General features: G+C 43.4%; 1 protein-coding gene across 5 annotated transcripts; it reads right to left on the bottom strand.

Moving 5' to 3' along the window:
• Window positions 1-1,217: 1,217 nt before the first annotated feature.
• Window positions 1,218-22,307, bottom strand: FMO4 (flavin containing dimethylaniline monoxygenase 4). 5 transcript variants are annotated; one of them, XR_006591683.1, is made up of 11 exons: window positions 22,052-22,306; window positions 20,133-20,272; window positions 17,966-18,103; window positions 14,809-14,997; window positions 13,602-13,764; window positions 9,344-9,486; window positions 7,670-7,869; window positions 5,984-6,336; window positions 4,336-4,510; window positions 3,789-3,858; window positions 1,821-1,882 (listed from the first exon to the last, which is right to left on the bottom strand). XR_006591683.1 is itself a non-coding variant. In XM_006942693.4 (10 exons), the coding sequence occupies exons 3-10, from the start codon at window positions 18,095-18,097 to the stop codon at window positions 1,435-1,437; spliced, it is 1,698 nt and encodes a 565-aa protein (XP_006942755.1). In that variant the 5' UTR covers window positions 18,098-18,103; window positions 20,133-20,272; window positions 22,052-22,307; the 3' UTR covers window positions 1,218-1,434. The 5 variants fall into 5 exon arrangements, 4 of the variants coding, with proteins under 4 accessions (XP_006942755.1, XP_003999246.1, XP_044904740.1 ...); XM_006942693.4 differs by lacking the exon at window positions 4,336-4,510 and having other exon boundaries at window positions 1,218-1,882; window positions 22,052-22,307; XM_003999197.5 differs by lacking the exon at window positions 4,336-4,510 and having other exon boundaries at window positions 1,218-1,882; window positions 20,133-20,268; window positions 22,052-22,307.
• Window positions 22,308-23,683: the final 1,376 nt, after the last annotated feature.

Here is a 23,683-nt window from a genome sequence, read left to right as displayed (position 1 = left end):
GTCGACTCTGCTTTAAGGATCCAGGGAAGGCTTCACAGAGGGAGATAATCGACCTCTCTCTCGAAAGAGAGTTGGGGTGGATTCGAGTTCCCAGTGGAGGCAATGCCTTGTGCCAAAGAGAGGAGGTATGGCGCAGCTGATAGTTCAGTAGTGTTGGATGGTAGGTCCAGAGTGGAGTGGGGGAAGCTGTAGGACAGGACTCTGGCGACCTGGGCAAATGCGGTCAGATCACGAAGGGTCTCCTCTTCCAGGTTCAGTAATTTGGACGATTATCTCTAATCAAAGGAGAAATTTTGAAGGATCGTAAACAGTCTGCACTGGACCCTTTCTGTGCTGTCCATTGTCTTTGCTCCGTCTGTACTTTAGGAGGCCGACTTCCGTGGATGGCATCAGTCGGTACGTTAGTTTCCTAGGATTGCCACCACAAAATACCACAAACCAGGTGGCTTGTTCATTCACCGTTCTGGAGGCTGGAAGTCTGGAACCCAGGCGTTAGCGGGATTGATTTCCTCGGGAGGTTCTGGGGGAGAGTCTGTTCATGCTTCTCTCCTAGCTTCCAGTGTTTGGGCCATCCTTAGCTTGTGGATGCATCACTCCGACCTCTGCTCGTCTTCACACAACATTTCCCCCCGTGTCTCTGTTGGTGTGTCTTATCCTCATTGATAAGGACACCAATCGTATTGCATTTAGCTCACCCTACTTCAGTATGATCTCATCTTAAATTGATTACATTCACAAAGATCCTATTTTCAAACAAGGTATAGGTACCAGGGGTTAGGACTTGCATATAACTTTTTGAGGGGCACAATTCAATCCACAATAGTTGGTAACCTTGCCCTTTGAGTTTTGGCTGGGTTAGGCCATTGGGGAGCATGGGCAGGGGATCAGAGGGAGGGAAGAAAATAAACTTAGGGAACTTATTCCCAAGCTTTGCACTTTTGGGGTCACCATGGACTGCCTTCATCTGTCAGCTGAAGGCTGTAACTCTTGAGATGTAGCCCTCTCCACAAAGAAGTCTCTCTGTCTCATTTATAATTGTTTTCTCCTCTTGCCTCATTAGGCCTCAGAATGGTAAAAATACCTCATTGTTACTAGTCTGGGAGTATTTCATTATCCCAATGATTTCCTTACAGTCTGCCCAAACCTTTTGTAGTAATCTCTATATTAAAATTTCCACCAAATTAACTAATTTGAGTGTCATCTTATTCCAATCAGCATTTTTATGGAAACAATGACAATATTTTTATTTTACATAATTGCTTAGGTAGCAGAGTAGAGTATGGATTGGAAAGGGAGGCAAGAAAGGAGGCACTGAGACTAGAGAGGAAGGCAGTAAGTATAATAATTCAGGTAAGAGATGACTGGACTTGAACTTGAAAGATAGCGGTTATGATGGAGAGGAGAGGAGGGATGCACAAATATTTGGAGATAGAATTAATATGGCTCGGGACAACCCTTGTAACCAATCAGATTCATCCTCACCAAATACTTACTGGTAAGAGGAAATTCTTGCACCAACTTCAGAAAAAGTGAAGATTTACAGATCAGCAGAAGAGAGGCAAGTAGGATAGGTACCCCCCAAACTTTTAAATAATGTGACATGGAGGCAGGCTTGGTGGAATCAGGGACGATTCGAGTTTTTAAGGGTTTCAGTGTCCTGTCCCATTGGGTCAGGATGGCATTTCTGGCTCCATCCCATTTCCCAGGTCCCTTTAGGCGGTACTGGTAAGGAGTACACGGTCCAAAGAAAACTTCCCAAGCGAGTCTGGGATCCTTGAGGAACAGAAATGGGACACTGGGCTTTGTGCCTATGCATGCGGCAATGTCATCCATGTAGGTGATGTACTCAAGTTTGTCTTTACTGATGTCTTTCATCACACCCCTGCAGGGGAAAAAGATGGATCATTTTTCAGTTTCAAGTTATAAGTCACCCTTCCTCCCGCCATTTTGTTTCTTTTTATCACAGTCAAGCCATGTTTGGGAATGTTTTTCTATGTTGCAAAGCAAAAAAAGTAAGAGTTTATCTACAGAAGGTATTTGGGAAGGTAATTTTGTTAAAGGAGATGGTAAAAGGAGGCAATTGGAAGAGCAGTTCTAGATAATGTTTTAGGTTCTTGAATTTGATATAAGGGTAAAATCTCATCCAGTCTCAATACAGCACTTATTGAACGAATGAACATGATCAGAAAGCATCACATATATGGCCACCTAAATTACTGTTATTGACATTAATTGTGAGTTGAGAGAGCCATACATGGGGCCCTGAACATGACACAGATGTGGGTATCATGTATATGAAAGCTTTATTCCTATCTATTTCTGTGGTTAGTAAACTTTCATGATGTCCTAATGACATTCATTCATTCATTCCTTCAATAAATATCACATGAGGCATCATGCTAGCTGCCGGGACTCTAACAATGAATAAAACAAAGTCTGTGTTGACAAGAAGCTTACCTTCTAGTGAGGAAATTAACAGGCTATAAAAACCCTCAGCCAAGCAGATATATAATAAATCAGGTGGTAATAGGTATTATGAAGAGATATAAAGGAGGGGGGGAATGCAATGAAGGGATTGAGTAGGCTGCCATATTTATACAGTGTTGTCAGAGAAGGCTTCTCTTAAGAGGCGATATTTGACAGAGTGAGCCTGTAGGTATGGGGGGAGGGGAGGGGAGGGGAGAACATTCCAGGCAGAGGTTAGAGTAAGTGCAAAGGTTCTGAGGGGGCTAGGTTTGGGGTGTTTGAGGACCAGGGAGGAGGCTGCCTCGGACTGGAGCAGTATGGGTGAGGTGGGAGGACAGTAGGCAGTGAGGGCACAGAGATAGCTGGTTGCTCTGGAGCACTGGGGAGCCCCAGGGAAGTTTCTGGGAGTGAAATGGGAAGCAATCAGAGGGTTTTGACCAGAAGGACAATGTGGCGCTCCTCACTTCTGCCGCAGTGTCAAGACTCGACACTCTCTGTAGAAGAGCAGAGAGGAGGCCGGGAGACCAGATAAGTGGTGACAGCCAGTGTCCTAGTGAGAGGTGACAGTGGCCTGGTCTGGGGTGGCTGTGGGGGTAGCTAGAAGGGTCTGGATTTCTACCTTCTGTTCGAAGGTAGGAGCTGACAGTATTTGCTGATGTGCGGTATGGAGAGAAAAAGAGGAGAAAAGGATCACTCAGGGGTTCTGGCTGATCACCCAGAGTGAGTAGCCAGTGACTGAGAAGGGGAAGAAAAGTCTCAGAGCAGCCCGGGTGCAGGATGAGTGGGCAGGTGTTAGAGGGCTAGAGTTCATTCTTAGCTGTATTAAATTTGAGATATCTAAGTGGTATCCAAGTGGAGATATCTAGAGGGACTTGGATTAGGAGTTGGAATTCGAGGGAGAGACTTGGGAGTCATGACTATGTGATGGAATTGAGAGCCACAGGCCTGGGTGAGGCCGCCTAGGAGTGGGTGTTCGTAGAAGTGAGAAAGGATCTGAGGATTAAGGTTGGGGTTCACCAATTTTTAGGAGCGAGGAAGAGGTGACACCAGGAATTGCAGAGAAAGAGCAGCCTAAGAGACACAAGAACAAAGACGCAAGGGGGTTCTGGGGGCCAAGTGAGCTCAAGGTTGCCACCTGTTGGGGCCCTGGCTCTGTATTCTGCTGAGAGGAGCTGGTACCCCCACCTAACACATCCGAGACCACACATCTAGTTGGTGGAACAGTTGGGATTAAAAGCATATTCTTCTGGCTCCGATGCAGGTTTGTGGGTACGGAAATACATTGGTAGGTTTTCCCGAAGAAGCTGCATGTCGTGTCATACCTTTCTATGAGCTGCTCCTTTTTTGTAGCCTCAGCCATCAATTTTGGAGACGGAGGTATCTTACAGAGTCCTGTGAGAAACATTGGAAAGAACATTAACGTCACATGTGCCTTTTCCTTTGCGTTCTCTTCTCCCTCGTTTCTGGCCCCCCACTGCTCTATCCTTAGGACGTGTAATAGTCAAAGCTTAGACTGGAACTAGAGGTAATTTCTGGAAGTATAATGCCCCTCCAAACTCACTTCACCAGGGTTCGTGGCATTCTACTGCCAGAATTATGAGGATGGACGTCCCTGTCACCCAGCCCTCAGCCTGCGCTGACCCATCGGTCATCGGTACCTGCTCCAGCTCATTTACCCGCTTGCACATTACATATATTCATATATACTGTTTGTATTCTATTGTTTGTATACCCGTTTGTATTTGTATGTGTGTGTTAAAGCTATTTGTGGGTTAAATGTAACTACTTAAAATGACCTTGTTTTTATAGCCCTGCTGTGACATGTCTTCACTCCTGTCCCTCAGCCTCACAGAGAGACTAGGCTCTGACCTCTTGAGTGGTTGTGGGCATGTTCCTTCTCGGTCTCTCTCCTAGACGGTCTCAGCTCTTGGACTCTGCTCTTCCGACCGGAGCCAAGTGCTGGCTCCAGGGTGGGGGGTTAGTATCCGCTTGAGATAGGTCTGACTTAGCCCCATCGTGTGCTTGCCACTAGAGTCACTTTACCCTGTAAAAAGCGGGCAAGGCTTTACCTACTGGTTCTCAGATTGCGTCTGGAGGCTCTCTGGAGGAGCATGCAGTTCCTCCTGTGGCGTCATCTAATTGAGTTTTGTTTTGTCAGCTCTATCATTCTGGTGAGCATTTTTGAGCTCATTACAAAACATTAAAAAAACCTCAAAACACCACGTACTTAAGAGTCTTCTGAGGTTTTAATATAACCAGATAATGTTGTGAAAGCACTTTAATTGGCCTTAAAGAAAGAAATATTTGTGATCATTTAATGAAAATGTGCAGAATCTGAGGTCTATTACATTTGTAGAGGGTGAACGAAGTCGACACAACTTAGTACTGCGTTATATACTATTGATAAATTACTGGTGATTGTTTTTATTCATTAATGACACAATTCTGCTAAAGAACACCTGGTTGGCTCAATTGTGATTGCTGTTTATAGTTAAAAAATCAGGGGCGCCTGGGTGGCTCAGTCAGTTAAGCATCCGACTTTGGCTCAGGTCATGATCTCACACTTTGTGAGTTTGAGCCCCGTGTCGGGCTCTGTGTTGACAGCTCAGAGCCTGGAGCCTGCTTCGAATTCTGTGTCTCCTTCTCTCTCTGCGCCTCCGCTGCTCACGCTCTGTCTCTCCCCCTCTCAAAATAAAATAAAATAAAATAAACATTAAAAAAATAAAAAAAATCATGCAAATGCAATTCTTTAAAATGCTTACTAATCTAAAACCTGCCCTACTTTGGAGAGGTATGATAGTAACAGTAAGAGTAAGAATGCCAGTTACCAATTAGTAGAGTTCACTGTGTGCCAGGTACCACGATAAGTGGTCGGCAGACATTATCCATCTCACAAAACTGTTGTGAAAGAGGTTTTATTATCCACATTTTACAGACGAAGGGGCTGAGATTCAGAGAGGTCCTCACAAAGATAGTGAGTTTTAGAGTCGGGATCAGACCCTGGTAACCCCGACTCCATCATCTGTACTCTTACTGTGAAAACTGACAGCAGTTAGTGTCTAGTGTCTAAAATATTTTTTTATAGGCATTACTCAAAGGTTACCATCTCCTCAGAACTCAACTTTATTCACAGTCTGCATTATTCCAGCAACTTCCTTTGGAAGGGATATAGAGTTCTACTTCTAGAAATAAATAGAAAGATTTAGAAGTAAATAAGCTAGAGTAGAACAGAATACAGGATCCCAAAGCTTCCAACAATCTCAGTTAATCTGAGAAACATGATTATATCTTGCTGTGCAAATTAATCCCATCCACACAACCAAAACCTTTTTTCCACCGTCACGTTAGTGACATAAGCGCACCCATGACAATATTACTCATATATGAAATTAAATATTTCCTAAACTTGAAATATCTTATGGTACTTTAGCTCACATCTGTTCCATTTTGGCTGAATCACAAGACACTAATTGGAAACTCAGTTGATCACGTAGGGCTTTAAATAGAGTCAAGTTACCTTTGAATACTCTTGTGGCCCAACGTGCCTGGAGCTCTGTGCCTGATAAGATGGATCCTTTAAGGCTGATGAGGCCAATGATAGCTAATGTTGCCCTCTCCAGGTTTGAAGGAAAGACCTGCTTATACAGGAATATCTTCTTTGTACAAAGGCTTTTGAGAGGCTCTTCAAGGAAGGGAAAAGAAAATGTGTATCCTGTCGTAAAGATCACAACGTCGAGGTTTTCCTCCACTGTTCCGTCTTCAAAGACAGCAGAGGTTTCCGTGAACTCCTTCACGCTGGTTTTCATAGTGACCGTCCCACAGAGGATACAGATTGGCAGTTCATCATTCACAATGAATTTTGGTTTTCTCCTTTGACACAGAAGAGAAAATTATTCATTGTAGTTGTATCTGTGAGATGGTTGAGCAAATTATTTATTTGGTCAGCTCAGGGGAATTATCTGCTAAGCCAAGGGAGTGAATTGACCAATGTCTTGTTCAAAGTTGTCTACCCAACTTACTGTTTCAATAGCATCTTTTGTTTTTCTGCTTCCAGTAGAAGGCATGTGGAAAATGGCTAAACCTATTCTTTCCTGCCTGGGGTTTAAAATTCTCTGTCTCTTGAAATTCATTTCTGGAGCAATGCTCTTCTCGAAGAATTAGGACGGAGTATACAGCAATCCATTTAAGAATCGGGTCTCACATCACCCAGGCCTCAAAGGGTTGACGTTAGACAAAGAGGAAACTGGCAAGAAACTTTTTGGATAAAAATAAAAAAATCTGAACCAAGTTATGCTGAAAAATATTTTTTATTACGAACATCATTCCATCTAATCATGGCACATATAATGTCTTTATAAAATTGACATATCAAATCATCCACTGCCGTTAATTTTCTTTGTAAGTTGAGAGCTGTCTTATGAAAAAAAAAATATTTGGGTCAAGCATAAAATAGAAGTCACATTTAATGACCTTACATTCATTTCAAAAGTTTTCTTTTCCTTGCCATGTGCAGCTTCATACAGATGCATGTTATATTAAAATGTTTAATTTTAGGAACTCCTATTGGAAATTCATCCTCTAATCATTCAGCCAGAGAATCATTGGCAAGAGCTGGCCATCTGTACTCAAGATGCTGCAAATATTCCATTTGTAGATGGTGCCCATTTCAAGACTCCTCAAAGCCAATTTTAACATCCTGACTTTCAAGCTAACATCCTGACTTTTCAAGAAATGAAAAGTTTTTATCTTTCATTATATTCTAGCCTCATGAATTACTACTTTTGTTACCAGACAGAGAATATTCCTATTTGTGGTACCTGATGGACATTGTCTTAAGAACTAAGCCCAGAGCAGAATAAATAAAGGCAGTATAATAATTACTGAAGATTTGAGTTCTGAATAAAGTAGAATTAAAAATTATTGATTGTTTTTTGAAAATATGTTTATTTAGAGAAAGAGAGAGAGAGAGAGCACGTGCATGCACCTGAGTGAGTGGGGGAGGGGCATAGAGAGAGAGGGAGAGACAGAATCCCAAGCAGGCTCCATGCTGTCAGTGGAGAGCCTGACTGGGGGCTTGATCTCATGACCTTGGGATCATGACCTAAGCCGAAATCAAGAGTTGGACACTTAACTGACTGAGCCACCCAGGTGCCCTAAAATTATTGGTTCAATAATTTTCCCATTAAATAAAAAATTTAAGTACCCCTTTGTAATACTTAGTCCATAATTCTCATGGTTAAATCTTTTATTCATTTGCCTCTCTTGAATCCAGTTTAGTACACACGAGGGCAGAACTTGCGCCATAAAATTAAGGTATCTTCTTGTAATCACCATATTATAGGGGTAACCCCCATTTGAACAGCGGTGGATAACCCAGGCACCAGTTCTAGTACTGAGAAGTACCTAAAAAGTAAGGAAGGATAAATATATGTACATCATTTTGTAGTATGTTTGTTTGATGTGCTTCAAATGTTCTTATAACGTCTGTCCTTTTTAAAGAAGTTTTTATCTTAATTCCAGTTAATTAACACCCAGTGTTATATTAGTTTCAGGTGTACAATATAGTAATTCAACCCCTGCACACATCGCCCGGTGCTCATTGCGACAAGTGCCCTTTTAGTCCCCATCACCTGTTTCACCCATCCCCCCACCCCCTCCCTTCTGGTGCTCTCAGCTTTGTTCTCTGTGGGTAAGAGTGTGTTTCTTGGTTTGCCTCTTTTTCCCTTTGCTCATTTGTTTCTTAAAGTCCACACGTGAGTGAAATCATAGGGTATTTGTCTTTCTCTGACTGACTTATTTCACTTAGCGTTATACTCTCTGGCTCCATCCATGTTGTTGCAAATGGCAAGATTTCCTTCATAGCTTCTGTTTTTAACTGGTGAGTTTGTACATAGAACTACAAATGACTCGGGGCGCCTGGGTGGCGCAGTCGGTTAAGCGTCCGACTTCAGCCAGGTCACGATCTCGCGGTCTGTGAGTTCGAGCCCCGCGTCGGGCTCTGGGCTGATGGCTCAGAGCCTGGAGCCTGTTTCCGATTCTGTGTCTCCCTCTCTCTCTGCCCCTCCCCTGTTCATGCTCTGTCTCTCTCTGTCCCAAAAATAAATAAACGTTGAAAAAAAAATTTTTTTAAAAAAAGAACTACAAATGACTGTTTCTGTTGTTTTCGTTTTTATAAGTCACTTTTACCTGATCTTTATATCTGTTAAGTATTTTTATCATGTTCACTATAAAAATTATAGTGCTAGTAGATATGCGCACTGTTGACCTGGCAATCTTTTACATATAAATAATACAGAATGTAAAGTGGAGTTTTGGGAAAGCAATTTTAACTGAGTTCAATAGAAACCTTCAACATCTCTTTCCCAAATCTAATAATGTCCTATAATATATGTTAAAGTGGAACAGATTTCTAATTTGCCAATCTATGCTTGGACTTTCTAAAGTCATTCTGCACACTTCGTGGGCAAAGTGAAGGCTGTTTTTATCTGAAAACAAATTCTAAATGTGACTTCTAATAGAAAATTTGGACATGTTCAGAAAATAACTTCCATTTTCTATTTTTATATGGGGGTTTCGCCAGAATTATGAAGAGAGAGTGTAAAAACAGATCAGTGGTCTGGGTGGAGTAATTTGTTCATTTGGTCTTGTTCCTGAGACAGTGCCTCTGAAAAAACGCCTCGTGGTCTGGCATCCACACAGTGTCCTTGACCCCTCTTGGAGATGTTTCAATTCTGTGATGTGTGGATTTTTTTTTTTTTTCACTCACGTTGGGTCCACATGATTTAGTAATCGGCCAATGTGCTTTATAGTCTTGTATCCCTCTCTCCAGCCACCAGAAATGATGATGGGGTGGGGGTGTGGATTCACCCTTGTGTACCTGAGCTGCCGTTCGACTGAGTTCCACTGCCACGTCCCCTCCAGTGTTCCCAAGACCGATCACTAACACGCGTTTGCCTTGAAAGCCTTCTGGGCTCTTATATTCCTGACTGTGCAGGATCTGGCCTTTAAATTTATGAATACCTGAGGGGAGGGAGGGATCAGAAAGTCAGAAGCGTCTAAAGTTTTATAACTCCCTAGTATGCAGGCATAGGGTCTGTAGGAAAAGGAACATTCCAGAAATATGTCAGCCTTTTGCTCCTGCTGCTAATTGCAGGACATAGAAGCCACGTATCATTTTCTTCTCCCATTGGATTCTCTGAGCCTGGGTATAGCTTTAGTACAACCTGCAGGAGATTTAAAAATACGGGAGAATTTAAATTCCACATGAGTGCTCCCTTTTAAAGCAATTACCTGGGGAAATCAAGGTCACTGCAGACCATAAGAAACATCTCATGCACGACCCTGAACATCGTAAGCAAGAAGTAGATTGCCGATGCATGTTATTTTACCCAACAGATATATTCTATAAGAAAATGGTTTGTGTATAGAACATATTTACAAGTGAATTTTAATTCAATTATAATTTTCCACAAAAGAAATTTTGTGGCAAGTTCTCTTATACATAATGACTTTTGTGGCTTAGGCTTGCTACTTATACTCTATGCTTATTTTACGTTATTCTTTATTATAGGCTTAATGCTTTATTATACCATATGCTTATTTATACTCTATTCTTGCATTATTTACATTTGTGTTACTGACTGGTTTTTCAAGTTCCGAACACCGTTGATACAAGTATCACTCTTATGGTATTTGTATACATGAGAAGGACTCATGTATCCAAATATTTCTTCTCTTGATTTATTTTTGGTAATTATGTCCTTGGCACGTATAAAAGACATAAGCCATGGATTCATAAAAATGAAGACTGGTCGCAACAGCGGAAGTAGAGGTATTTCCAGCGGTGGCTGCAGAAATGGACATTATGAGGTGGCAGAGGAAACAAGAGTGATGGGGACAGTGACCATCAGTGAGATGAAACTCTGATGAAGAATCTGGAAGGAAGCCCTGCAGTTTAGAGTTTAAAAGCTTCTCACCCCAATACTTCAAGTACATTTGAAATTTTAATATAAAAAAATGAACCTGTCTCCTAGAATATATCAATCTTCTATCACAGTGATTGACTGATTCATTTACTCAGTAACATTTATTTATTTATTAAAAACAACTTTTTTTTTTAATGTTTATTTTTGAGAGAGAGAGACAGAGACAGCATGACTGGGGGAGGAACAGAGAGAGGGGAGACACAGAATCCATAGCAGGCTCCAGATTCCGAGCCATCAGCCCAGAGCCGGATGCAGGGCTCTCCAACTCACAAACTGTGAGATCGTGACCTGAGCCGAAATCAAGAATTAACAGACTGAGCCACCCAGGAGCCCAATTTTTTGTTTAAGTAGGCTTCATGCCCAGGGTGGAGTCCAACGCAGGGCTTGAACTCACGACCCTGAGATCAAGACCTGAGCTGAGATCAATAGACACTTAATCGACTGAGCCACCCAGGTGCCCCTGATGCCAACTGAAAGGAACTTTGCATAAGACAGGCATCTATCTGTCCAGGCAATGAGACCCTAAAGACAGTCTGTGTGGAGATGACTGGGGGAGGAGCTAGGGTTCAAGGAGCTGTGCGTGGTCAGCGAGAGGGTGCGGCCCATGCCAAGGGGCTGCCCTGAGAGATCCCCCTTCATGGAATGTCCCTCTGAAGCAGAACCAAGAAAGCACCCAGCAAAGTGTCAGTCTTAGGCACGTCTGCGGCCAGAGAAAACTAGCGCCTGCTTGGTGCCAGTCAAGAAAGACCCTCCCTGCCCCCTGTGACTCTAATTCCGGAAGGGTCTAGGGTTAGAGACTGTAGCTGGTGGGTGACGGGTTTGGCAAGAGGAGGCACTGGGAGAGGAAGGGGGAAAGCCATGGGTGCCTCCTGTTCCCACTGAGCGTCCAGCCCAAAGCAGGCTCCAGCCGGGGGAGGGGAAGCCCCACCGTTACATGTGGTTGCAAGTTTTGACTATTCCACGAGGCAAGATGTTTTCGTTAGGAAAATGAGAATTTTCTTGGGTGATTTTAAAGCGATGAGAGGGCTTGCCGTGATCTGACAGAAAAGTGGTGGGAATGGCCCGAGATTGCGTGGCAGGGGAGAGGAAGGGCAAGCCCCACAGAGCAGGCCTGCTCTGAGAGACAGAGAGACAGAGAGAGAGAGAGACAGAAACAGAGATAGAGCGTGAGCGGGGGAGGCACAGAGAGAGAGGGAGACACAGAATCTGAAACAGGCTCCAGGCTCTGAGCTGTCAGCACAGAGCCCGACGCGGGGCTCGAACCCACGAACCTGAGCTGGTCAGACGCTTACCTGGTTAAGCCATCCGGGTGCCCTGAACTCATTTAATTCTTAAACCACTCTCTAAATGGAATCACTGGGTTAAGTTTGCCCAGGATTATGCAATTAGTGCTGGCATGTGGTCCGGGCTTCCAGACTTTAGACCTTTGCTCCTAGGGGCACCCGGGTGGCTCAGTCAATTAAATGTCTGACTCTTGATCTCTGCTCAGGTTTTGATCTCAGGGTTATGAGTTAAAGCCCCATGTTGGGCTGGGCATGAAGAACTTTGTTCATAACTATTATGTTAAATGCCACTTATCACCAAGGGCCAATGTCCCCGGGGGAACTGTAGCAGACCAGGACTCTTTGGAAACCTGAAAGCATGCCTACTCACCAAGATACCCCATGCTAGGAACACAGAGGACATTGGCATATTTGGCCTGGTGTCCTCCTGTGACAAATCCTTCTGAAGTCTGGTCTTAGTTTAAGACCTCCTCAGGAGGAGTCTCTGACATCTGTATGTGTGGATTTCTTCCTTCTCTATAATCTGGGTTTTGTGGCAAAAGAGAAGGGCACACGGCTATTTCTACTGCAGTCAGCCGCACCCCCCGCCCCAGAGATCATTAAAGTATGCAGAAATGTTTGCTCTTGTATTGATCCCAAACTCCCTTGTCATTCTCCTTTGTGTCTCTTTCCTTCGGACCAGCTCTCCCAGATTATGTACATTATACTGCCGCAAGGATCCTCACCTCTCAGCTCTTGGTTGATCTTTTGCAACAGCATCTTTTAGTCAGAGTCTAAGTACAACTGAGGGCGAGCCAACCCAAACCTGACAAGATACTATATTCCAAAACATAGTATCACATCTTGTAACACATCTCCCCATAGAAACATTGCTATAACAGGCGGTTCTATATTTCTTTACTGCTGTGTCATTGTGGATTGAGCCCCCAGGCTAGCTGCAAGCTGGACCATCATTTACAATATTGCTTCTTTGCAATAGTATGCATTGAGGTCTCCCGCTGGGTCTCTAAGACATTTTTTTGAGTACGATATTTTGTTAATTTGATGATAATGAGATTATGTTTATAAGATTTACATTTCATTTTCTTCATTGGCCCAGGTTTGCAAGCTTTATTCTTCATAGTCTTCCTTGAAAGCTTGCTTGCTTTTTTCTTTCTTTCTTTCTTTCTTTCTTTCTTTCTTTCTTTCTTTCTTTCTTTCTTTCTTCTTTCTTTCTTTCTTTCTTTCTTTCTTTCTTAAATATATATATTTAAAGTTTATTTATTTATTTTTAAAAAGAGAGCATGGGAGGGGCAGGGGGTGTGAGAGAAGCCCAAGCAGGCATCACACTGTCAGTGCAGAGCCTGATGCGGGGGTTGAACTCACAAACCGTGAGATCATGACCTGAGCCAAAGTTGGACGCTTAACCAGCTGAGCCACCCAGGTGCCCCAACTGCTATGTTTCTTAAAAACAAATCTGTCAAGTTTCTTTATGCTCTCACTTTGTTTGTTTGTTTGTTTATTAATTAAGTTATTGATTTGCAGTTTACTCCTGACTCAAATGACCTGTAATTCAATGACAGAATTCAAAAGCTTGGATTTTTTTTTTTTTTTATGACACATCTGATAGGGTTATGTGATCACTGAACTTGAATCAGATCAGGCACGATAAAGCTTAAATAATAACAGCATTTATATTAATAAGTAAGTAATAAGGCCTGACACCTCCATAGCTTCCTACCTTTCCAAGTTATTTTGTACACACTTTTTCTGAGGTTGAGCATCAAGTCACTTATAATCATCATGAATTATTTCCAATGGCAAATAAACAACTTTCTTCTAGAATAACCCAGCAGAGTAGGCACGATCTCGGGTAGAAGTGACTCACCAGGAAAGGACTCCAGAGGCAAGTGAGGATTCAGGAAATGTCCAGTGCAAACCATGACAGCATCAAAGACACCTCGGTCCCGCTTTCCCTCTGTCTCTGTGACAACATCCCACTGACCAGTTTCAGAGAAGTCTGGACGCTTCGTGACACTGCATACTGTGGTCTGAAAGTAAAAGACACGCACTCACTTAAAAAAAATGTTTTTTTTTAATGTTTATTTATTTTTGAGAGAGAGAGAGAGACAGAGAGAGACAGAGTACGAGTTGGGGAGAGACAGAGAGAGGGAGACACAGAATCCGAAGCAGGCTCCAGGCTCCGAGCCATCAGCACAGAGCCCGACGCGGGGCTCGAACTCCCACACCGCAAGATCATGACCTGAGCCGAAGTCAGACGCTCAACTGACTGAGTCACCCAGGCACCCCCAAACACTCACTTTCTATCAATCACCTTTGGACTTCATGTAATGACTGGTATGGCAACCGTGTTTGTTACTTCAAGCAGGCTGAGTGAGTCTCAGGATAGGAGGTCTGTCAATATTGGTTTATCTCCCCCCTAAAGAAATTAAGCAACTTGGGGCACCTGGGTGGTCAGTCGATTGAGTGTCTTACTCTTGGTTTCGGTTCCTGTCATGATCTCATGGTTTGTGAGATCAAGCCCGGTCTCAGGCTCTGTGCTGACAGTGTGGAGACTGTTCTCTCCTCATTTGTGCTCTCACGTGCTCTCTCTCTAAATAAATAAATGTTAAAAAAAAAAAAAAGAAATTAAGTAACTTGTACGCAGTCTCAAAAGTAGTCATAGAGAGCATGACCCAAAACATCTGAATGACTTCACTGGAAGGAAGAAACATTCAGTTTTACAGGAAGATGAATTTTGGCTCATTATAATTTCTGTGGTCCAGATTCCTAGTCACTTCTTCCCAGTGGGTTTCATGAGCAAAATTTATTTTTCCTTTCCTCTCAAAAAGAAAAACATTCTAAATTTCATCCTGAATAAGAATTTGGATTCAGAAGAGGAACCACGATATTCAGTATTTTAATGCCTTATTTGAGTAAAACATGAGAAGCAGGAGAAGTGAGGAGTCTTTATTATCTGCCTTGTTCATATAGAGATAAAATCAGGAATGAATTTACTTAAATATCCCATTTCCATTAGATTGCCGAATGAGCAGCCCCCATTCATTAACCTTCCATGACCCAAGGTGTCTTACCCTAAACCGAATGTATTTCAGAAGGTCAAAGTGCTCAGCAAATTCTTGGAGATAGTCCCAAAATTTTCCTTGGTTCATGTAATTTGGATAATCTTCTTGGAAGGGGAAGTCGCTGTAACATGACATCTCTTTGCAGACGTTTGTCACTAATGACCTGTAGACCCTGGTCATCCCATCTTTAGAAGTTTCCTGTGGTGAGAGCACAGTTAGCTTGATGGGGTGGGGGAGTCAGGAGGAAGAGAAAAGAGATCGTTAGCAGTCAGTGTTCCACTCACCATTCCAAAGAATTCCACGGAAATGCAGCACTGGGTCTCTATGCTATAGTTATCAGAAATCGTTGTTGGGATTGGACTTATTAAACATAGTATCTTTATCAAACTATAAAGAAGTTAACAAATTTAACAGGGTTCTCCAAGACTAACAATGCCATTAAGCGATTCCATGAACATGGGGCCTATGGTCTCCCTTGCTTATTTTTTCCCCCTTCTTTGCCATCCTCACTCCCTCAACTCATGCCCTAGACCTCTTTCTCTTGACTTTACTCAGAGAACTCCTCACTGATTTTTGTATTTATCGTCTATGTATATTTTCAATCACTCTCTCTTTATTGGCTCCTTCCCATCAGCACTTAAAATACTGAAGACTCTAATTTTTAAAAACAAAACAACACTCCCTTTCAACCTATATCTATTCCCTTTCCAGCCTTGTCTCTCTGTGTCCTATATCAATCTTCATGAAAAAAAATCATCACATACTGGCAGCCTCTGTTTTTTCATCGACTCTTCAACTCACTGTTGTCTTGTTGCAACCTCACACACTCAAAAAACGTACCAACAAAACAAAAACATGCATATTAAAAGCACCGATGGGGACACCTGGGTGGCATAGTTGGTTGAGCATCTGACTCTTGGTTTCACCTCAGGTCATAATGCCAGGGTCACGGGATGGAGCCTCACATCGGCCTCCGTGCCGGGCATGGAGCCTGCTTAGGATTCTCTCTCTCTCCCTCTCTCTTCCCCTGCCCCTTCCCCAGCTTGCATGCTCTGTCAATCTCTCTCTCTCTCTCTCTCTAAAAAATAAGGCCTCAATGAACTTCTGATGGCTGAAGCTAATCTCTATTTCTCTTTTAAGTATCTTTCTTAGCTGTCAATTTCCATAAGACACCATCTCTAAGGTAGCTGTTCCGGCCGCATAGCACCCTGCACCCTCAACACAGCCCTGATCACATTGCACTTTACAGTGTGCAATGTGTTTTACTGTTTTTGTTCCCTACTAGACTGTAAGGAGGGCAGGGTCCTTGTCTATTTTGTCCCCATCCTGGTAGAGGGACATTATAAGCACAGGTACTCAGGTACTTGGTGAATGGGTGAACATTAATACTATCACTGCATTTTTGAAAAAGAAATAGTATGAATATGACTGAAAGAAATTACATTGAAATTTATTATTATTATTATTTTAATTTGAGTATAGTTGACACACAGTGTTACATTAGTTTCAGATGTACAACATACAGAGAAATTTTAATAGTGCAGGTATATAATTCTCATGGGTATTGATATTATATTTAATTTGTACTTTTCTTTTTGTTTAACTCAGTATTATTTTCTAAAATTTATCTATATTACTTTATTTTTTTGAGAGAGAGAGAGAGAAAGAGAGAGCGTGTGTGTGCACGCATGCACACACAAATGGGGTGGGCCGGAGGGAGAAAGAATCTCAAGCAGGCTCCACACTCAGCACGGAGCCCAATGCGGGGCTCGATCTCACGACTGAGATCACGACCTGAGCGGAAATCAAGAGTCAGACGCTTAACTGACTGAGCCACCCGGGCTCCCCTATCTATCTTACTTTAGGGGAAGAAAACCAAACAAACTGTGGGGTCAAATAGCAGAAGGGACACAAACCAGACCCAGTGTTTTCTGTCCACATTGACATTTGGCTCCATTTGGTTCCATCAGGCTCACGGTACAGCAAAAGAAACTTTTCTCCCCTAGTACACTATAATCACAGGGCTGTGACCATTTCCGCTTACATACATTTGCTTATTCTGTTTTCTTCACCATCTGTCGATGAATGGCAAATGCCACCTCCTCCATGAAGGCCTCCCTCATTCATACCAGTTTGAAGTACTCTCCTCCATGCGGAGCTCCCACTGAATGTTGCTTTTCTCTCCCCCCCAAGGCCTCCTATCTTCTGACATTTTATACCTCACTGCTGGGACAGATCCCTAGGTCCCTGCCGAAGGCCCTGTGATGCCCAGGACCAGCCAGAGGCAGGTGGTATTGAGCCACTTCCAGCCCCTACTTCTGTTGCTCAAGTCACCTAACAGCTGGCCTAACCCTAAGCATAACCCCCCAGGATGCACACCCCTCTCCTTAGGATTGATCAGCATCTCGACCTTTTTTATTCTGATACTGCTGTGAAAGCTACCCACCCCCAACTCTACAAGGTCCGGATTCTTGCCTCACTCTTGCCAGTTCTCTTCCCGAAGACCCAAACAATGCCTGGGGGCTGGGGGTTCACTCCCTGAGGCCAACCTCCGTCCTTCTAAAAGTGTCATTGCTCCATATTCACCAATACCATTCAGTTTAACCTATGTGACACTTTGTTCCTTTGCCTCAGAATGTGGTCCAGAAACCACTGTAACTTCCAATACTATGTGTAGCGGACTTAACTCTTCCTTCTTCCCTCCTCCAACTGTCCCTGCCCTGCCCTGCTAAGTCTCCGGGTTCATCACCTGTCAGACTGCATCCTGCACAGTATTGGCACCTTACGTGCACAATCCCGTGTTGTTGTAGTGAGCTGCTTTCTTTTTTTGTTTTAACGTTTATTTATTTATTTTGAAAGAGAGAGAGAGAGAGAGAGAGAGAGAGAGAGAGACAGAGAGAGAGAGAGAATCCCAAGCAGGCTCTGTGCTAAATGTGAACAAGAGCCTGACATGGGGCTCGATCTCACAAACTGTGAGATCATGACCTGAGCCAAAATCAAGAGTCAGCAAGCTTAACTGACCGAGCCACCCAGGCTGCCCACCCCCACCCAGTGAGCTGCTTTCTTATGTGGTCCCCAAGATAGGCTGAAGTCACCATGCCTGAGCAGGGACAAAGCCGACAGCCAGATTATGATTGATAGAGGTGGGAGGGTACGAGCTACTCACAGTAAACTTCCATAGTCCCCCGATGTCATTACTTCTCTCAAAGCAGGTAGGCTCCAGATCCTCATCCAAGCAGCACTTGATGGAGGACAGGCCGCTCACACCCGCCCCAATCACTGCGACTCGCCTGGCCATGGCACCCTGTTGGAAGAAGAGTGGCCTGAGCGTCCTCCTGTGACAAAACTGGAAGGAGCCTCCTGTCATAGCATTCAACTTTCATGGTGGCATAAACACCCTCTTGTCATCTTTGATCTGGGGCAGACTCACATTGTGGTTAAACATGAGGGCTTTGAAATGGGACTGTTCTGGTTTAACTCTTTGTGTCACTTACTAGCAGCGTGACCTTGGGTTAGCTTTTTTTTTTTTTTTTTTTGTCTCCGGGCCTCGGTGTTCTCTTTAGTACAGTGGGGATGGAAATAATAATAATAGCTCTTAAATATTTGTTATGGAATTAAATGATTGATATGTCGGAAGGATTGTAGAAGTCTGTTTCCTACATAGTAAGTGCTCACTTAAATTTAGTTCTTATTAACTAGTATAGTCAGGACCTTGATGCCCTTGGGACTTTAGATCCCCTCAATGAAAAGGACCCTCTGCTTCCACTTTGTCTCTCTGGACCTGAGGAATTGTGGCTAGCAAAAAAGATTAGTTTTTATTCATAGCCTCTAGAGTCCTGAAGAACGGCTGGTCATGGGTCATCCCCTACCATGCAATGGTGATATTACACGAATCGAGTGGGGGGTTCTTAACTTCGCACAGAGGCAAGACTGGCTGACCATAACGCAGAACAAAGTCCCCAAGGAAAGCTACGTGGCGCATTCTGGATGAGGTCTTCTGGACATGGGGATGTCCGTGGCAGTCAGTAGAGACCGGAGGAGATAAGTGTCATAGGGATTGAGAACCAGTTTTTCTTGGTACTACAATTTGGGCTTCTGTCAACACCAACGTAGCTTTTGCTTTGACAGATGGGCGAACCACTCAGTTGATTCCAGCAAATCAGACATGTCACGCTGAGGCCCTCGACATGTCAGGTGGATTCAGTAGCCAGTGCTGCCTTTCCCTCAGCGCCCCCTGGCCAGTCCCAAACACACACAGAGTAGTCAAGACGTCAAAGTATTTGTTTTCTAAAAAATATATATGTATAATTGATTTGGCTTTGCCTTTGAAGACATGGTATTTTTTTTGAGGGGAGATCTCGCTGTGTAACCCTTATGTGATTTTTGTAGCGTGATGCCGCTTATTCTAGTGCTATTTGCCTTGGGGAACCAAGAGAAAAAATATTTATTGAGACCTGAGCACCAGTAAATGAGAAAACAAAGAGCGTCATCGTGTGACATGATTTGCGGCCACACTGCTAGTAAGGGGCTGAGTCTGCAGCGTCTCGAGATCTCTGACTCTGAGGTTGGATGTGCACATCTCGTTGGTCTGAGAGGCTAAGGTGTCCTGTGGTTCCCATCAGTAAGCCCCTTCCCTCACCTGTGCTCAGGTTTGCCGTCACATTTTTGTGATGGACTTGGCGGAATGTGTCGTATGCCTTTGCAGCTTGCCTTCTAGATCAAATCAGAGTCCCCAGGCACAGAGTCAAAGTGTATTTATCAACTTTACAGGGGGCGAGGAAGACTTCTGAGCCCTTCAGACCCTCGAACTCACCTGGTCCTGGAGCAGATCCAGGGACTTGCAAGGAGATACAGAGGGATTTCTTAGGGCTGTTTCCAAATCTTACTTGCCAACCTGCCCTTTGTAGGGTTGAGACCTCCAGGTCTGGCTTCCATTATTTACGACAAAACTGACACTTCTTCCCCTTAGACTCTTGGTTGACTTGGGAGTCTCTATTGAATTGAAAGAGCTAGGTAGGCTGCAATCAGATTGGACTTAGAGGCAGCAGAACTGGTTTGAACCCTGTGTCTGCAACTGATTGGCCATGTGACTCCAAACAACCTACTTGAACACCTTAAGATTTATTGCGTATAAAATAAGAAAAAGAGCTATGTAGAATTGAGTTTTAAACAAAGTGACATTACTCACACAAAAGTGCCCAGCACCAAATATTTATCAGTGTTCATTCCCTACCTCCCTAATTATCTCCCTCACTTCCTCTCTTTTCCCTAGAAAAGACAGCTCACACAGACAAAAGCCATCAGCGAGTTTGGAAATAAGGAGGCATACATACCTGTAGCTTCCTTTGGGGTGAGGAGTAGGATTTGTAGACAGCTTTCAAACAGAAGTAAATGGCCTCTGCCAATGAGGACACTGGAATTTCTAGGCTACTAGGTAGAAGGCTGAAGTTGGTAGATCTCAACTGTGTTCTGTCTTTGCAATCAAAACACAAAAGAAATGGTTGCTGATTGAACTGGCAAAGTGCAAAACATGCTCCAGTGAACAGGCGAGCAGCAAATGAATCCATTCTGTTGAATGGATGGATGCACCCGGGTACCTCGAAGTGCAGTTAGAGAGCCAAGGGTGGGGACCCAAAGATGATGAAGGCACAGTGACTAAATAATAGTAATAAGAAAAGGCCCCGTAACAGGAGACGCTGCCATATGGAGAGATGTGGACACACATGACATCATGTGGTGCGTTCCTGTAACGGTTGTGTGCTCCAGGTACCAACGTTCACAGGCCCTGTTGGATTGTTTGGCTACACAACACAGCAACACAGAGCAACACAGAGCAACAATGTCTCTGTTGGTTAGAGACACAGAGTGGGCTTTGTTTTTCCAGGGCAAAACACCTTGTCCTTTCTAGAGCCACTTAAGAAACTGTACAGGCAGCAAAAACAAATTAGGAATTTACACCTCTTGGAATTACACAACACTTGCAGATTATGAATTTCTGAGTGGGGGCAGCCATTTAAAAAATATGCTTCAAATAAAAAAGTTTAAATAAAAAAAAAAGGGGGGGGGCGCCTGGGTGGCCCAGTTGGTTAGCGTCTGGCTCTTGATTTTGGCTCAGGTCATGACCCCAGGGTCGTGGGATCCAGCCTCGCATCGGGCTCTTTGCTGGGCAAGGAGCCTGGTTAAGATCCTCTCTCTCTCCCTCTGCCCCCTCTCCTCCCGCATGCACACCCACATACTCTGTCTCGTTTTATCGCTCTCAAAATAAGTACGTAAATGTAAAAAGTATGCTTCGAGTCAATGAGGGGAGTTGGTGAGTGAACTAGAAATAGGAAGATCTGGGTTCTGGTTCTGGCTCTGACCGGCCGCAGGAACTTAAAATTCTTTATTTCACCATGAGATTGTTCCTGCATTTGTAAAACAGAGGGTTCTAGTAGTTTTCCCTTTGTCCTCTTCCAGCCCAAGAGAATTGTTTTTAATGTCTGAATGCCAAGTAATTGGTACCAAAATAGGTGTGATTTGAAGGGGAGGAGAGATTCCGCAGGCATGAAGGGCAGGGGGAGTGGTGGGACATAAGGTGTGTGTATGCTCTCTCTAAACTATAACGTGTGTTATGACTGTAAGGTCCTCTGTAGCTCAAAGGTTGCTTCTAATCGGAGTTCTTTGGTAAATGAGCCCTAGTCTATTGAACTGGACTTTTGAACGGCACGAAAACCCCATCCCAGACCTGCCAGACCAGAAAATGTAGGAATCATTTCTGAAATATGGAGAGACTTGGGTGATCTGCAAATCATGCGATCGATCATGGTTCATTTGGGTTTGGAATTTGATCTGTTTATATTTCTTATTATCACTCGCCAATGCTATAGTATTTCCTAACACCTGTGGAGTATTTTATGTTTCCCAACGCTTGGCACTCCTATGTAATCCGTAAGATGACATCAGAGGGGAGAAGAGAATTACAGAAAGTCCTGAGATGCTGCTATTCTCACTGACAGCTTTCTTTCAGATGGTTGCTCCCGACCACGTAACTTTGTTTCCTTACAACAGCTCCTTTGCTTTCTGACTTTCTCCTTAATTCTGTTGCTTTCACCCTGATCAAGAGGCTCCTGAAGAAGACATTCATCCTTAAGGAAGGCACTCAGCAGGGGGAATATTCATCCTCTGCAAAAGAGGTTTCTGGAAACATTTCCCCATTTAAAAAAAAGAAAAGAAAAAAAGACAATGACAATGAAGAATAGCCCAGCACACTTACCTTATTGGCACAGAGCAGATACTCTGACAACTTATTTCTCAAAGCAAATAGACAAGATAGTGCTTGCCTTAAAAAAAAATTCGCATCTCAAACTCTTTGTTCTAAAAGAAAAACAACAACACAGGAATGGCAGACTTTGATCAAGTTCTCTGTTTCCAGTCTTGCTGGTGACAGCAGAGAGTATCGTCCTCACTGAGGATGAAAAGTTGTGTGGGACAAGGGCTTGCTACTTCCGCGATATGAGGGGAGGGCTAAATGACGAGTTAGATTACTGGCTCTGGATTCGAAGAACATACACGACCTCTGCCCCCCTCCCTCCCAAACGTCACACTTCCGGCAAAGCCCGAAACTTAAAGCACGTGGTAAGCGGCTGCTTTTCTCACAGTAGCCTTTAGAGGGCGCCAGAGTCACCGCCAACATCACAGCCCTGCGTGAAACAGGCATTCTGCTTGCTAGATTCTTCTGTGTCATTTAGTCCCCGGAGCCATCCTAGGAGCCGTCCAAATGACAAAGTCATTTCGGTGACTATCACCTCGCCAAGTTCTTTCATGTCTATAGGTCTCTAACCCGAGAAATATGATTCTAAAATCCAGAACTTGTAAGGAATTTAAATACTGTCATCCTTTCAGAAAGGGTCAGCCGAGAGAGCTGGTAAAATGAGTTTGAGAAAGCACAAAATTAGTTTTAGATCTTAGCCTAGAGCACAGTGAAAACAATAATTCCAGAAGCAGGAACAGAATACTAAATAGGCACCATCTTTTTGTTTTTCTTTTTTCTTTTTTTTCCTTCTCCATTGAGTGCTTGGAAGCTAGCATAAAAGGCCATCTTGAGTTCGCTGAACCCGTTTCTGGACCCAGAGCTCAAATGCAAATGCCCACAGGGGTCAAGAAGGTAACTCAGAGGAGGAAAGGGCCAGGTAAGACTGATCGGCAAGCACATCTCCTGTCTGTTAGGTTCAGGTATGGTGCTTTTTGAAAGCATGAGTCCGAAATTGCATTTTTAGGCTTTTTTCAATAGAAAACGAAAATCCAGATTTTTACATGATATCTTCTGTTGGCCACAAGTTAATTTTTTCCTTTTTAAAAATATTAAGCTCATAGAAAAGTTGAAAGAACAATTTTGTTAATGAAGACCAATATATCCTTTCCCCCCTCCCAAACGTGTCCATGCGTGCACGTGCGTGCGCGTGCACACACCCACGTGCACACACACAAGTGTAGTCTTTAAACATCAGGATGCCATCAGGATATTTTAGCATATATCTCACAAGAATATGGGCATTTGCCCACACAATCACATTACCATTACCACATCTAAGAAAATCAATATAAATTCACTGATATTATCCAACACATCCAGTCTACTTTCAAATTTCTCCCCTTGTCTCCAAAACGTTCTTATCCAATGGCATGCTGAGGTTGGCTTGTACAGTGACAATGTGTGCATCTCTTCCAACTTCAAGTTCAGTGATATAACAGTAGCATGACATTGGTCGTAGTGGGAATATTTATACCATGGAAATTGGCAATTACTAGAAGTCTGAGATCCTCCCTACCCCTGGCTAGTTGTTAAACAAAATTTAATGACACACCATTCTTCCTTTTTTTTTTTTTAACTTAACAGCATATATAT

The sequence above is a fragment of the Felis catus genome, chromosome F1 (assembly GCF_018350175.1).
Source record: "Felis catus isolate Fca126 chromosome F1, F.catus_Fca126_mat1.0, whole genome shotgun sequence".
NCBI lineage: Eukaryota > Metazoa > Chordata > Mammalia > Carnivora > Felidae > Felis > Felis catus.
Note: the sequence above shows the minus strand (reverse complement) of the source record. Positions and strands in the feature narration are given on the sequence as shown.